Genomic DNA, 17,033 nt, shown 5'->3' on the forward strand with positions numbered 1-17,033 from the left:
ATTAGCTGCAAAGTTGTCACATAAGGTTAGTTTCTCGTTTTCTTTTGACAAAGCAGCAAAGACTGAGCAGCCGCACTGAGGTCTGGTACTTCACCGCATGGCACTTAGGGGACACCGCACCCTCCTCTTCCCCACCTCACTCTCCCACAGACTCCAGGAAACATTTTCCACCTTGTCCAGGTGTCACAGATGCTGGCTGTGCTTGGAAAGAGAGGCTTGGGGTCTAACCCAGTACAGCCAAACTTACACGCCTGGCGAGAACCAGAGACTTCTCAAAAAAACAAAACAAAACAAAAAAAAAAAAACCCAAACCGAAAAAAACAACCCAACAACTTCACACCAGCTCGTTGCCAGCCTTTGTAAGTCCCCCCAAGCGCTCCCCACCTTCCCCCTGCCCACCATCTTCCCCGCCAAGAGCTGCCGAGGCGGCTCCCCCACCCCGCCGCAGGGAAGGCGTTTTCCTGAGGTGAAACGGCCGACGGCGGCCCGAAACTCTCGTCTACCGCCAGCTCCGCTGCCTACGGACGGACGTACATCTCGAGAAGGTGCGCGTGTGCGCTCCCGCAGCCTGTCTCTGGACATGGAGACGTGCGAGATTTCGGGGGGGGGGGGGGGGGGCCGCACGCGACGGCAACTCCTTCCCCGCCAAGTAACCGACCGCCCCCCGCCCGGCCCGCCGCCAAGTAACCAAACACCGTTTGCCCGGAGCTCTGCGCCGCCCGTCGCCCGCCGCCGCCACCACCACGACGACGACGCGCCGCCCCGGCGCAGGCTCCCGAAGACCGGGGCGGGGCGAGGGCCGACCGGGCCCGCTGCTCCCGCGGCTCCTCCACAGCCCTGCCCCGAGCGTCACCTGCAGCGCCCGCACTCCGGCCGCCTCTCGCAGTGCTCCACCGGCAGCTCCCACAGGCCTGCGCAACCATCGCCCTCCTCGGCCGGAGCCGGCGCACTACCCCCGTCCATGCCGGCGCGGCGGGAAGCGCCGGCCGCCACCAGGGCGCGCCAGCGGGCAGGAGAGGCCGCCGTCCACGCTCACGTGAGGCGACCCCGCCCCTTCGTGGGGCCTCATCCAATCGGGGTGGGGGGAGCCTTTCACCCGGCACGTTGGGGAGTGGCGCGGCCGGCAGGGGGCGCCGTTGCCGCGCGTCGCGTCGCTCCTGGGGGCCGGCTCTCCCCGCTCGGGTCCTTCCCGCTGCCTCCCCCGGCTGAGGCTCCCGCGGGGGCTCGGAGCTGCCCCTGCCTTCACCCGGAAGGGTGTGGGCGCCTGCAGGCGGCGAGAGCGGCGCCAGCAGCCGGCCCCGCCCTAGCGCCTTCTGCCAGGCCCCGGCGTCGCCTGCCGCACCGCGCGGGGCCGGCGGCGGGCGCTGCCACGCGCGGCGTCTCCTTCGGCGCGATGGCAGCTTCGGCCGTGCCTCTCGGCCTGTCCGAGCGGTACCGGGCGTGGGGTGGGGAAGGCTGCGGGACGGCGGGCCTGGCCGGAGCCTGGCTGGGGGCATGTGGCGTGGGTTTCGGCTGCTCTGCACACTGCGAAGTGCGAGAAAACCCGGCCAAGCGCTTGGAGCTGCCGGCGTCCCACTCCGCCCAAAGACCTGGCGGGAACGGTCGCCTGGTGCTAGTGACAGTCATGTTGGAGATTGAACTTGATACCACTTAAAAATAAGAAAAAAATTAATTGCTGGTCGTTAAATACATACCTGACCATTTTAATTGATATTTTATTTGAAGTGCTTCAGAGTAGGCGTTCGGACCTTCCCATCGTGGTAGGTATTCTTTACACTCTTTCTTGAGTTCCCGCAACTCCAGGAGAGAGACTGCAGCATGAGCTATGCGAGTAGGAGAGTGGTAAAGTAACAGATAAGCTATGGCTGTCTTTTCCAACCTCAGTAGCACCTTGTCTAGTAGTTTAACTCCAGCCAGCAAGTAAGCACCACGCAGCCGCTCACTCACTTCCCCCCCACCCAATGGGATGAGGGAGAGAATCGGAAGGAAAAAGGTAAGTCTCATGGGTTGAGATAAGAACGGTTTAATAGAACAGAAAGGAAGAAAATAATAATGATGATAATAATAAAATGACAGGATAAAAAAAATAAAAGGATTGGAATATACAAAACAAGTGATGCACAGTGCAGTTGCTCACCACTCTCCAACCTGTGCCCAGTTAGTTCCCCAGCAGAGATTCCCCCCAAGGCCAACTCCCCCCAGTTTATATACTAGGCATGACATCACATGGTATGGAATACCCCTTTGGCCAGTTTGGGTCAGCTGTCCTGGCTGTGTCCCCTCCCAACTTCTTGTGCCCCTCCAGCCTTCTTGCTGGCTGGCCATGAGAAGCTGAAAAATCCTTGCCTTAGTATAAACACTGCTTAGCAACAACTGAAAACATCAGTGTGTTATCAACATTCTTCTCATACTGAATCCAAGAAATAACACTATACCAGCTACTAGAAAGAAAATAGACTCTATCCCAGCCAAAACCAGGACATACCTGCTCTTAAGAATTAAACTGTAGTTATAGACCAGGATTTACATGCAAGTTATACTGTGCTCATTAAGTCAGATGTAATAATAAACAGACTATATTGGAGTCTATTACACGGTAAAATGAAATTCAACCCCAAGGTTGCTGCAGCTTACATTAGAAATCTACTGAAATACAGTAACTAGTGAATCTCCATGCAGAGGCCCTCTCCTGAAATCAGCAACTGCAGATAAGTTGGCAGGTTGTGTTATTTCCTGTTTTCTGTTCTGCATCCAAAATAAAATGTATTGTGTTTACATATTTACAGTCTTCAGAGCCATTTGATGTAATTTAGGCCTGTATGTACATACATACACAATATTAAGATGGTTTTGCTTTTAGGTTTTGTATTTTTGTGCTGTAGTCTTGTATTTGTAGCTCAAGCTACAAATGAATTCATTTTCTTGTATAGCCAATAGAATGCATTTTACTCACAAGATAAAAAAATCAGAGACCAGTGATTCTAAAGCTGGCTATAAATAACACAGTGTAAATGCAAAAAAAATAAGAGGTAAGGAAAATATACCACTATGCAAATTTTAAATTATGAAGTTATTTATTGCTAGTATTATTTGTCACCTAATTTAGGACAGGGGGACCAATGTGGGGGGGAGGGGAGGGCACACATGGGACTTTTCTATGAAGCTGAAAGCCATGTCACAAGATGAGTTGGTATAAACTACAAAGAGCTTATTTAGGCTGATTATTAGAAGTAATGCAATTGTAGTGGACAGGAGAAGGAGTGTGGATGACTTAGTCCAGGGTCACCTTTCTGCTTCCACCTTACTGAAAAGCGTTCCCATGCAGAGCTACTGGCAGGAGCCTGAATATGCCTTCACAGCTTCCCATGAGAGTCCTCAAAGAATAAGGTTTTATCTGGTCTGGTAAGTATAATCAGCTTCAGTCATAAGCTTAGAAGTAAACCACTGTAAATCATTCTGGTCTGACTACACAGAAGAGAAAAATTGATCTGCTGATAGATGCCTAAAATGTGATAATAACATGAAGTAATTTTATTGTCAAGGGAATAGGCAAATGTACCAGGGAATAGCTAGAGACTAAACAGAGAGCGAGTGCTGTAGCTTTTCTCTGTATATATACATCTGAAGAGCAAAGTGATCAGTTTAAACTGAAGGAAAATGTTGGCACGAGATCAGGTTAGGATAAACTGCCCGTGACTAAAATGTAGGCATGAAGGTAGAGGGTTCCTGTTATCAGAACATTGCTGTTCTGGACTACCAACAAAAGCAGAAGGGATTAAAAGCCAGCTTGACCCTAGCATTTTTTTGGAACAGAACTAGTGTTTGCTATATGCATGTTGTTCCAGAGCTTAACAGACCAGCAACTTCTCTCACTACAGGCCAGCAAACTACAAATCTGACACTAAATATGCATTTAAAAAAATTGGAAGCATGATTTCTAGGCCAAAAAGTATTAAACAACAGAACAAGTTTAAGAGAAGAAATGCCTAAATATTGAAGATTAAGGCAAAAAGTAAAATAGTTTTTATGGCAGAACTTGATAGTCCTTTGCAGGCTAATAGGTAGATAGATCCACACTACCTATTTAATGCATGACTTGAGTATTTGATGTGCATACTTAAATCCAAATTAACACCTCCACCATCATATTAGAAACCTGAGGAACTCACATCATCTCTTTGGACCAGTGTTTGCAATTTGAAAATTTACAGACCTAAGTGATGGTGTGACTGGGAGCTTCTTACTTGCATTTAATACCCTTTGATGTACTGCACTGTTCCCTTTTTGGTATTGTGAATGATCACATGTTGAGTGACTAGCTGTAGACTCACTGTAGTATGGAAAGTCCATTAAATTTTACGGAAAGTACCATTCCTTTGCATGTCTGATCTCTTCTGCATTCTTATATAAACCATTTCTCTTTTATTTTAGGATTAGCCTTTGTTAAGTAAGAACATGTTACATTTTTTGCTGTTAAAAGTGGTGTACCCAGAAAAGTTCCACCCCCCACCCCAAGAAGTTCAAATTTAATATATATTTGTTTTAAGAAATGGGAAGAAGCTGTCAGGATGGCAGTTCTCAAACAAGCATATTCAAATGGCAGGTGTAGTTCCCCAGCAGCTTTAACCTTTTTCATTCAAAATGCCATGTTTCTACTCCCTGGCTTGCCTCGTGGTGTCAAATACCAACATAAGTAATTTGAAATCCTGCTGGATTTATGATCTTTTTTTTTTTGCAAAAGCCATATCCTCATACAGAATGTGCTTTCATGGCAGCTTACAAACGTTGAATTCGGGCCAGTTGTGGTTCTTCTTTCCTGTCCATCCCCATACTTGGCCATAGGTTCAGGGGATTGATCCAAAAGCCAGCAGTTAAGCTGGATGAACTGCCTGAACAGGCTCACTGCACAGTCACTGGTGTCAGCACAAGGTGTAGGCTCCGTGAGTGGAGTTGGTGCTGAGAGCTTGGAAGCTGTGACGGGCTAAGCTGCTGTCTCAGTGTGCCACAGGTGAGCCTGGAGAACTGACTAGCACTGAGAACTGTGAGCCAAGGGGAAACAAGGTTGGAGACAGGTGAGCTGGGAGGTGCTTATACAAAGACTGCAATGAAAAAGAAGAGATGATGGGTTTTTTTGTTCTTCTATATTTCTGCGCCAATTCCTCGGAACAGAAGACAGATATCTTGCTATTTGTACAGAAGAATGGTATTAACAAAGCACCTTCTAAGCTGTTCTGTGTGAACAGAACCCTACGTGCACATATAGAAGCCAGTATGTTAGATTAGGGGGTTCATGAGCAATGTTGGCAAGTACCACTATGGGTGGCACTAGAGCTCAGTGCAGGACAAGTTTGGGGGTGTCTGAACTCAAAACCAGGAACTGGTGAGTTTTGGGGAAGAGCTTGCTTTCTGTTCGACGCAAACATGCACTGACCTGGTTTGCCAGCCCTCTTGTTTCCCGAGGCAGGCCTTTTTGAAGCCAAAAAACCAGTTTAGTGAGACAACGTGGCTGACAAGAATAATACAACTCCAGCCTCCCACCAAGGACTTGGTGACTACTACTGGAGGTGTTGTATTTTTCCAGATGCACAGAGGTGCTGTGAGGGCAAAAGCTGTCTGTGACTGTTCTAGAAGATGCCATACTATAATTGATTTACAACACAAAAGCTGGGAGTAAAACATTCTATTTTACTTGTTTGCCTGGGCAGCTAAGGATTGCAGATAAGGATAAAAAAAAATCAGCCCCCCCCCCCCCCCCGAAAAACAATGAAAAGTATTTAGCCCTCCAGTACTGAAAAATTGATTGCATGGCAAGAACAGTGTAACAATGATGTACAGTGCATAATGTTGTTTCCTAATCTGTTGAACCCATGGGCTTCAGACATCGCCTGTTCTATTTAAAGTCTTTGGATTTTTCTGTCATTCATGATAACTCACTGCTTTGTAAAAACTGACAGCAAGTGACTTGAAAAACACAGAATTGATTTCAGATATTTTAGTCACTACTGAGTTGTTGGAAATGTACTTTACATAAACTAGAGAAACAGCAGCAGTGACAGAAACTTCCTGTTTGTTTCTTCATCTGCATTTTTTTCTCTTGACATAAGAACTAAAATTTGTGCAATCATGTCCAAAAGGCTTTGCAGCAGTGATTCTCACTTTATTCTGTCTGATAAAAATTCTTCTGGAGAGCTGGCTGTTGTTCTTTAGCACCTCTCTTCTACATTGTTTGCCAAAAGAGAGGTATTTTCCATAACATCATTTCCTTCTCAGAATCACAGGATTTGTTCATACATTAAAACTTTTTTCTCCACAGCCTGGAGATACACTGTAAGGAAGCACTGTTAAGAACTACTTCCATGTGAGGAAATACCTTAAAATAACTATTCCATCCCAGCTGTCTCATGGTAACTCCTGTATATACACATTTATTTTTGGTTATACCTACACAAATGAGTTAGCATGAAATAATGAGGGTGTGACTTTGCAAGGTAACTACTACATCACAAAACTGTTGGTGTGCCTGTTTTCACATGCTGTTAATACCAGGAAGTGTTCTTCCTCTTTCTTTCTTTCACTTAGGGATAATTACCTGCCATTTTGAAAAAGTAATAGTGTAGAAAATACATATTATGAGTAGAACCATATTTCTTTACTGTCTTAGAACACTGAAACCTTTTTGGGAATCTGCATTGGAACTAGTTTCAACTAAGTTATATAAAGGTACTTACATTGTAGTATTTTTCTTCCAAGAAGACGGAAAGTACTGGGGCAGGACAAATATCGATACAGACTGCAGCTTTTCTTTTGAAGTATCACCCAGGTTAGTCTAAGCAACTTAGGTAGTGTAGTCCCATTTTGAAGAGAGAATCCCTTAGGAGGCTGAAGATTGGTTGCAGCTACATAACTTCTGCAGGCATCATTCATCACTTGCAAATGCATTTTACCTAACACAGGTATACTAGCAGAGCCCAAAGCCTCTGGCATAGATACAATTATGCCAGCAGATATTATTGAGAGGCAGCTTTTGCACATTTTGGTTGCATTTGTTACTATAAAATGTTACTAATTAGACAGAAAGAATGCTACTCCAAATTTAATAAATACTGCAGTGCTTGCATGGCTGTTTGCGGTCTACCTGTGCTTGGAGTTCAGCATTCTGCATTTGGTGGGCAGATGCCAATGGCTCTGCAGGCATTTGTGCCTGATAAGGTAGTCGCTTTTAATGGTGGATTAGTGATCCCTTCTCCTAATGAGAACTGTCGACAAACGTGTGCATATTGAGTTCTCATAAAATAATGTTTGCTTGTTCCGGCTCAGTAACTGGTGAGCGCTGGCAGTGTAGCAGGTGTTAGAGGATGCTGCTGCAGGCTGCCTGCAGCCAATTTCCATTAAGGTCAAATGAGCATGTTGCTCAAGCCTACATATATTTAGCAAACTTCAAAAGTCACAGCATATTTCTAAATAACAACAAATAATTTGAAGGTGTACATGAATTGTCACTGCTGCTGAAGGTGATGATCTTGCCTTTCTTTCCACCCTCTCCATTGCCCCTGGTGCTAGCGCAAGTCATCATGTGCCTACACAACCATGCTGTCAGTTTCTTTTTCTTGTTTATTCTCAGATAGACCAGCTCAGTTTACCCCGTGGCTAGCCAGGCACTAGTGCTAGCATAAGCATGCTGGAAGGAGGAATGAGGAGGAGAAAGAAGTCCGTCTTTCCATTCAGATCTCTAGTGTCAGTAAAAAAGTAAAAGACCAGTGAAAATGTAAATGTCGGGGAAAAAATATTGCTTTCCTGGGCATGTGCTGCTGTCCATGGGACTGGCCTTGGTCCCCAGTGACTGTCTTGGACTGGGCCAGCCCCGTGCAGCGTACAGTCATAATCTGCTGGAAGGGCGAATGGCAATATATCCAAGTATTGCCAGCTAAAAATAACATTTCGTGGCAGCTTCACTTTTTTTTTTCTGTCACCCTTCCTTTTGCAAGCCACCACTTTTCCTTTCCTGTTGCTCTGCTGCTGCTGCAGCATTCTTCTTGTCCGTGCCACGGTGTGCTGTGAAGCAACATGCCAGCCTGCCACTCATTGTGTGATGTGCCACATCACACATTGCTGCGTTTCTGTGATTTAGCAAATCTCTGTGTGCTCAATTCTTCATTTTGCTGTTAGTGGTTAGTTGCAAAAGATGTGGAAGAGATCATGGTCTGGAAAAATACATCAAAGTACTATTTTGGTTGCCAAAGTAGGCTCATGAGTCTGGTTGGTTTTATGTTTGTAAAAACTGACTGCGTTCTCAGTTGCTTTTGGTTTTATCTATTGCAATTAGATCTCATGTTTTGCATAAGAAACTCAAATGGAATTTCATAAAGGTATTTTATGAGGTCACATGCAAGTGTCATCTCCCTTTTTAAACAGCTTTGAACATCTGAGCTAAATGAGATACATCCTGTGACAAATCATTCACTTTCATTCACTTTTTTAAAAGAAAAAAGTGAACATTTGTAAAATGTAAACACATTTTCAGATACAGTCTTTTCAGCACTGATTAGAAAGTTTGGTAACAAGGCTTCTGATTTTATCATGGCCTCAGTTATGATACTGAGCTAATAACAGAGGTAATTCTGTCACTAAACCTGTAATTACAGCCTGTGATTGCAACTCTGATAACCTGGAGCACATTACAGTAACAGGTAACTGAGAACTTTATGCTAATTTGAAAATCCTTGCCTAAAATCATATTAAAAAATCAAAATCTATGCTCTGTATTGATACAAGTATAGTTGGTCATATAATCATGGTATGCTGTGTATGTCATTTGGTAACTTTAAAATGCAGCTGAAAATACAAAAAGCAGATGCAAAACAAAACAGGTGAAATTCAGTGATGGAGAGATTAAAATAAGCAGCAGACAGATAGCCTTTGAAGTGGTATCTGCTAAAATACTGTAGGTAAGGGTCAATGTGTCCTCCACAGCTTTGCAGCTTTAGAGCTACACTAGGCAGTTTCTGTTTTCAGGATTACTCAGTGGAGAGTCCTGTATGTTACATGTCTCTGGAAAGCTGACAAGCATGTACGGAGAATTCACTTGTATCGGCTTGCACTGCTGATGCAGAGGTGGGACATCACATGGAGAGAAAAAGATTGTGAGTGCACTGGTTAAGGAATACTGACTGAAATCTTTAACTGTGAGCTTTTATTAAAGGCCTCCGGAAGTCAATGTTCCATTCAGCTGTACTTTTACAGGGCACTCTGGGATGTCAGAAGCCCTTTTTCCATTCACTTTAGAAGCTTTGCATTCAGCAAGTCTTTTCAAAGTCATAACAAAACAATCACCTGTTTCACAAATGTGTGTTGGGAATCTGGTCAAACATCATAATTACAGTATTTCTGTAGTGTTTCCTGCTCCAGTGACAGTAATGGTATGCCCTACCCTACCTAGTCAAAGGAGGCAGAGTCCACATGTGTGGAAACTACTCCCTGTTCTTTAACTCACCTCCCACAATAAGTGTAGCTGCATTACTTTTGGTCTTAACAAACAAACAAGCAGAAAGTTAAGGATGAAAGAAGTCCAAACTGTACCTGTCTTGCAATGTAACATTCGGCTTGTTCACTGTTCCTTCTATCAGAATGGTATGTGCAACCAACAGAGATGACCAGAGTGATTTATTCTTGGCTACAAGAATGCACCTCCAAAAAGGAGAAGTACCTCTCTCTTTAAACCCAAGAAGTTTTGGTCATCTGGAAACCATGACAATGCAGAGGGCAATGCAAATGTCAGGGCAACTTTACTCATGCCCACGTGCTTAGCAACATCTTGCCATTGCTTAGTTTGGGCAGTTTCACAGAACAGATGCACAATACATTCCATAGGATCTGTTTTTCTCGTACTGTAAACATACTCTCCTAGACAAGTCTACATCAAATGGAGTAAAAGCCTCAGGTTACAGCAATAGCACAGGAGATTCAGCTGAAATTTCTTGTAAAGAACAAGAAAATAACACTAGCAGTCTGTAAAGTGTGAGCATCTCACAGTTTCATCTCTAGACTGCTTAAGAAAAGTATTGACAGATGTGTGTTGTGGTTTAACCCCAGCCGGCAACTAAGCACCACACAGCCGCTCACTCAATTCCCCCCCCCCCCAGTGGGATGGGGGAGAGAATCAGAAGGAAAAGGGTAAAACTCGTGGGCTGCAATAAGAACAGTTCAATAGAACAGAAAGGAAGAAACTAATAATGATAATAATAACAATAATAAAATGACAATAATAATAAAAGGATTTAAATATACGAAACCAGTAATGCACAGTGCAATTGCTCACCACTCACCAACCTGTGCCCAGTTAGTTCCCCAGCAGCGATCCCCCCAGGCCAACTCCCCCCAGTTTATATACTAGGCGTGACATCACATGGTATGGAATACCCCTTTGGACAGTTTGGGTCAGCTGTCCTGGCTGTGTCCCCTCCCAACTTTTTGTGCCCCTCCAGCCTTCTTGCTGGCTGGCCATGAGAAGCTGAAAAATCCTTGACTTGGTATAAACACTGCTTAGCAACAACTGAAAACATCAGTGTGTTATCAACATTCTTCTCATACTGAATCCAAACAGTATAACACTATACCAGCTACTAGAAAGAAAATAGACTCTATCCCAGCTGAAACCAGGACAATGTGAAAGTACAGCAAGCCAGAAAAGCTGTCTTCTTCCAAAGCGGTAGAAAAGCTGTCTTCTTCCAAAGCGGTATTTTTGCAGAACAATTGTCCTGGACTTATAGACCAAGCCCAGAACTAGTATTAAATAGTATATCGGGGTATCTGCCACTCTACTGTAGGACTAGACTATAGCTTGAATATAGACCACAGTGAGGTGTGAGAGGGGCAATTATGGAACCAGAAGTTCATCCTGTGTAGTGAGAGAAGAGAAAATAGTATGTGGCATGGAAAGAAAGGTGTATTTAGGAGACATATATTTCCAGCAAAAGGAACTTTGACCATAACCATGCCTTAGACAGCAAAGCATACAGCACAGCAGACCATTTTCTCCTCTGAGCTGGCAAGTGCATTAAGTCCTGGCAAGTGCATTAAGAGGAATAATTCAGGATGCTACCTGGTCCTGGACAGGACCTTTCTTGGATGCTTCCTGCTTACTGTCAGAGGGCAAATCAGTCCTCTCACTCTGTATCTAACAGTATAGATGTCCCAAATCTGCTGCTATTAGGACTGTTTCTTGTCCCTGTCTTCCACGTTGAGACACACTGCATCTATCGCAGCCGTATCTTTAGTTTATATTTATTCTTATGGTTAAGCCTGAATTGTTAAATAGATGCATGTGAACAACTAAGTTAGACAAAATGTGATGCATGATGTAATAATGTCCCCCTCTAGTTACCTCTGCTGACACATCTTGGGTTTTGTGATTCTGTTTTTGCTTTGCTTCTGATATTTTTGCTTAATCTGGCAATATACTTGCTAATCTTTCATCATCCCAACAATATCATTAATGATATTAGGCATTTGAGGAAGTTAAGCTGAAGTTCATGGATTTGTTTCCACTACAAAGAGTTGTTCACATAATAAAATGTATTGTCAGGCAGAACATGCTTTTTCTTACAGTATTTAGCAAATCAGAGGGAGTAAAAATAAACTGCCTTATTTATTTTAGAAATCTTTCTATTTTGCTGAGAAGTTAGTTTCCTTTTTAATAACCTAACTTGAATGCTTTGCCAGACCCTGACCAAATTCTTTTCCTTAGACTGGACTAAATCTCTTTTCACAAGAAGTTTTAACTTCTAGGGAAGACTTTGAACAAAGCTGAATAACCTAAATACGTAGTTCCATGGAGTAGCCTTGCACAGTAAATAGTTGTGGTAGTACAGATAATTTTGTTTTACTGCAGTCTACCATCTGCTTGGTAGGTAATGTAGTAGACAAGATCAATGCCTAAAATAATTATGTCAGTAGAAACCTTGATGCGTTGTAGACATAATGGCCCTGCAATATACTTCCTAGGGCAGTCCCCAGACAAGGACATGGCATCTATATTATCTTTCATCTGCAACCTCAGCCTGACTTCTGGCAGTCTACAAAACCCCTCTGGTCTTGTAACAAGTCACAATAGGGATTTTCTTAAAAGGATTCTGGGACTATTTCTCTCTGACATTGTCCCTGCAAGCGCAGCAAGCTGTGTGGAGGTTAAATGGGGTGATGGGGTGTGCTTACACACCTAAACAGGGCTGCCCCTATGTAGGCACCAAATATGTTCCTTCAGGCACGTAATGTACATGATTGTAGTCGTGAGGCTGCATAGGAGGGATGGAGGAGACAGAGGAAGGAAAGGCTATTTTATATAGCACTGCAGATGCCAGGCCAGCAAAATCATTAAAAAACAGCATAAGGACACAGGAGGCAGGGGGATATGTGGTTATTATAAACTAGCTCCCTGCTTAAGGAACACCCTGGCTGTGAATTTAAGGTGTGTATTTGCATTTTAAAGTATTGTCCAGTAAAAGGAAGAATGGTCACTCATGGTGTTGGGCAGACACTCCAGTAATGAGCGTGTGTCGTGGTTTAACCCCAGCCAGCAACTAAGCACCACGCAGCCACTCACTCACTCCCCCCCACCCAGTGGGATGGGGGAGAAAATTGGGGAAAGAAGCAAAACCTGTGGGCTGAGATAAGAACGGTTTAATAGAACAGAAAAGAAGAAACTAATAATGATAATGATAACACTAATAAAATGACAACAGCAATGATAAAAGGATTGGAATGTACAAATGATGCGCAGTGCAATTGCTCACCACCCGCCAATTGACACCCAGCTAGTGCCTGAGCAGCGATTCCCTGCCCCCACTCCCCAGTTCCTATACTGGATGGGATGTCACATGGTATGGAATACCCCTTTGGCCAGTTTGGGTCAGGTGCCCTGGCTGTGTCCTGTGCCAACTTCTTGTGCCCCTCCAGCTTTCTCGCTGGCTGGGCATGAGAAGCTGAAAAATCCTTGACTTTAGTCTAAACAGTACTTAGCAACAACTGAAAACGTCTGTGTTATCAACATTCTTTGCATACTGAACTCAAAACATAGCACTGTACCAGCTACTAGGAAGACAGTTAACTCTATCCCAGCTGAAACCAGGACAGCGTGTTCTCGGGAGAATCAGAGCCAGCTTTGAAATCACTGGGAGCGGTGAATCCCAAAGACCGTACTGGCATCATCTTCTTTCCAAGACTGGGACCTGATTTTGCCCTGAATTAGTCATGTGACAGTCTCAAAAACCACTATCTTGAACTAACTTAAAACCACTATAAGAAGTGCATGTGTAAGGAATAGGCTGTCATGGAGCTGTCACAGGTTCCGTCACCTGTGTAGATTTTGGGAAGGCTGACAGTGGCCCACATGTACCACCATCCTATTTGAATATAATACCATTAAGCCCTTCCTAATCTATATCCCTATCCCTACATCCACCTCTGAGCAATCCCAACCACTATTCAGTAGCAGCAGTGGGATCCTCCAAAAGGACCTTGGGGATAAAAAAAATAAAAATTAGAAGGCTTGAAACTTACTCACAACATTGTGAAAACCTGGGGAAAAGGCAACAAGTCTTTTAACAAGCTGGAGCCAAGAGAAAGGAGACTCATAGGAACTACTGATTTTCTTGAAATTACTGGAGTTTTTAACAAATCAGGATGAGAAGGCAAGTAATGAGATTTTATAGACAGTAAGCTGAGGGATAACTGCATTCCTAGGAAAAACTACTTTTGAAAAAATGCAGATTTCATACCAGACCGCAGCAGGGAGGAGAATTCTCTAAAGAATTTTTTGACTGAACTTTAAATAATGATTCAGACACACTTCATCATATTCCTCATATTTATCTTAATTATACATACTTGGTATCATACAGTAATTGAGATTAAGAATACAAAGTGTGCAAAAGACTGGTAGAAGATACAGACTAAGCTTTATCAAGCTCTCTAGGTGTGTTAGGTGAAATAAAGAAATTGGCTAGAAATAAAATGTTAGAGAGAAAAGATACAACTACAGTAAGTAGACTGTCCTCCAAAAGAGGATCTTGGAAAGCTGGAAGACTCTTCAGAAGAGAGTCTAGAGCAAAAACAGGGAGCATGCACAGCTGCTAATGATGTCCAGCACCTGAAAAATCCTGCAACACCTGCAGAAAGATGTGAACACTTGGCAAGAGTTTGTTATCAAGAGAAAAAGAAGCAGAAGAAATACTATATCTTTATCAGTGTATCTTTAGTAGCAGAATAAAACTGGCTGTGGACCCTGTGGAATACCGTGCAGAAGTAACTGTCCAGTAACACCCCAGAAGCATTCCTCTAATCATAAGACACTCAAAGTGCAGTGTAAGCACCCTTTTACATGAGAAGTAATTAGTAAGAACAGAAGATCCTCTTAGTTATGGTATGTAAGAAAAGAGAATGACAGATTCTGACTGTGGTGATTGGGGGTAATCAAATATATGACATTTATTTTGAGATATTCTTTGTGGTAGAAGCAAATGAGAAACTCACAGCATCCATAGGAAGGGAGAAATAAATGGGTGTGCCTCCCAAAATACGACTGGGTTTTTTTCCCCCAGATATTACTCTATGATTCAATAATAGGGCATAAACAGGGAAATAAAAATTGATGAGGCATCTGATACCATGAATGCTTTCAAAAGTATTTGACAACTGTATTTGAAAATGACAGGCTTTTATAGCTAAGTAATTTTTGTAGATTATCCAGTCTCAGAAATAATGAGGAATACATTTGCAGCAATCACAGCAAAAGATGAGACATTGCAGAAATTCATTAAGGTCATCCCAGTAAGGCAGCCAGGGAAGTACACACTGAGCCCCTTCTTACCAGTTCAATTCAGTGATACATATCATTGATGATTTATTACTTAAGGTAATAAAACCATGTCAGCACAAGTATTATAGCAGGCTTCAGAAAAATATGTGGAGGTCACATGGTATAACAAACTATAAAAGAAAAGTCTGTAGAGAGAGAGAAAAATTAACAAGTACAAAACCTGCAAAAAATAGTAAAGTGGATGAATGCAGCTCTGGACATGCAGAAGCCAAACTCTAAAGTACATTCTGGCAAAGATGATGTTAATAATGTCATCTCATTAGCCTGAAATTACACTATCAGAGACTCTAATAACAAATCACGTCACAGCTCACCATAAATCTGTATTTGTCAAACATTAAAATTGATCTGTCTACTAATAGTTATCGTAAGTGGTCAGGAATTTAAAGAAATAGTGGAGGATTAAAGAGTTAAATGAGAAACATATATTCCCAGATATTATCCACTGAACTATTTACTAGAAAGTGTGATAAAAGAGCAAACAGATTTTCCAAAGTTTAGCCTTTGATAAAGGATCCAAGCTTGGCTCTGTTGAACTTCAGAATAGTGCCTTAAAATATAGACAATCCCCAGGAGAGCTGTTAATTAACATGAAATAGTAGCCAGAAATCTTTCTTTAACCAGGGCAGCAAAAAGCATAATTGAACCCAATTACTTAAAAACATCATAAAAATGCAAAGAAAAGTAAAATGGCAGGGGTTCCAGGATGCTAAAGCCTCAAGATGATATTTACATGCACAGCAGCATGTGGTAGGCTCAGAGGGCTATCGTTACTGAGGAAACTGCTTATATCCCTCTGAAACATAAGCTTTTGAATGACAATCTTTCAGGAAAATGTTGCCATTTCCCCTTTAGTGGGAGACACAAAGGAGGAACATGTAGCAGCAAAGTAAACATAACGTAGAACAAGCGTAGAAATCTGTTTCTACCAGCTCTCACATGGAAAAAGGAGTCAGCAGCTGCAGCAGGCAGGAGGGAGAAAGAAGTGCCTCTTAGGGATCTGCTTCATCAAACACACTCTTGAAAGGAAGGGCTCCTAAGCACTTTCAAGATGGTTAACATTGGAAGTCCTTGTAATACAAAAGGTTGTAACATAAAATTGCAAGGTTAGATATTTTTCCATTCATGTCAAGGATCGGTTCACCATCATTAAGAGCAAGCGAGGACTAGGTTCAAAGGACCACGGTGTCATAGGGTAATCCAGGTGAGGAGGGAGCTCAGGAGGTGCCTGGTGCAAGGCGCTGCTCCCAGCAGGGTCGGCCATGGGCTCAGACCAGGCTGCGCAGGGAGGGACTCCTGGGGCAGCCTGTGCCACCTCTCCTCCTGGGTAAAGGTTTCCTTATGGCTGGTCTCAGCCTCACCTGTGCCTCACCTGCCCATTGTGCCCCTCTGAAAGATCCTGGATCCCCGACAGCCCCTCGTAGGCACGGGAGGCTGCTGTTAGGTGCCCCCAAGCCCCTGCTTGTCCAGGCTGAACCAGCCCTGGTGCTCCAGGCTCAGAGCACATTGCTGGAGCAGGCTGGGAACCCAACAGCGTGTCCTCCATAGGTCGCGTCCACGGAGTCTCTCCCATCTGCCATAGTGTGCTCAGGCATATTTGAACTGTGAGTCTGGCTATGGGTCTGCTTCCTCAAGAAGCTTGGAACATCCCCATATTCCCCTTGTAAACGCTGAAAGTTTTGTGGAGAAAAGAAAATCCAAAGGATAAAAGTAATATAGAAAGCTGTATTTTTTTCATAGTATTAATTCTGTGCATATATAGACTTGTATCTGAGGACTTGGAAGGAAGCGCTTTGCTGAACAGACCTAAAATAATCACACCCTAACAATTCCCGTGACAAGTATGATCTGCCACACAGAGGAATTCAAAGTCCTATGCTACAACTGTGGCCCACAGAGTAATAAGAACAGCTGTGAGATAATAGGAAAAGATGGCTCAATGCTTTTCCACTGAGATCAGTAAGAAAAATCAGCATGCACTTCAGTGAAGAGTGGGAAATGGGCTGGAAGGAATAAACCTCCTACACTTTTAAGGCCAGTTAAGGTGACATCCGCATGGCAAAAAAAAAAAAAATCACAAAAGCAACAGCACTGTGTCTATGCAGTGCTGAAAGAACAGCCACTTAACAAACAACACAAATATTGCAATTAGAGCAGCTTG

The 17,033-nt window shown here is 43.5% G+C and overlaps 1 protein-coding gene across 1 annotated transcript in view; it reads right to left on the reverse strand.

Annotated features, from left to right (window-relative positions):
• DTWD2 (DTW domain containing 2) overlaps positions 1 to 1,062 on the reverse strand; it is a 97,883-nt gene extending 96,821 nt beyond the window's left edge. Inside the window, exon 1 of the mRNA XM_052777039.1 lies at positions 854 to 1,062. Within this exon, the coding sequence (XP_052632999.1) occupies positions 854 to 963 (110 nt within the window). The 5' untranslated portion in view covers positions 964 to 1,062. The remainder of the gene's footprint in view (positions 1 to 853) is intronic.
• Positions 1,063 to 17,033: the final 15,971 nt, after the last annotated feature.

The sequence above is a fragment of the Harpia harpyja genome, chromosome Z (assembly GCF_026419915.1).
Source record: "Harpia harpyja isolate bHarHar1 chromosome Z, bHarHar1 primary haplotype, whole genome shotgun sequence".
Lineage (NCBI taxonomy): Eukaryota > Metazoa > Chordata > Aves > Accipitriformes > Accipitridae > Harpia > Harpia harpyja.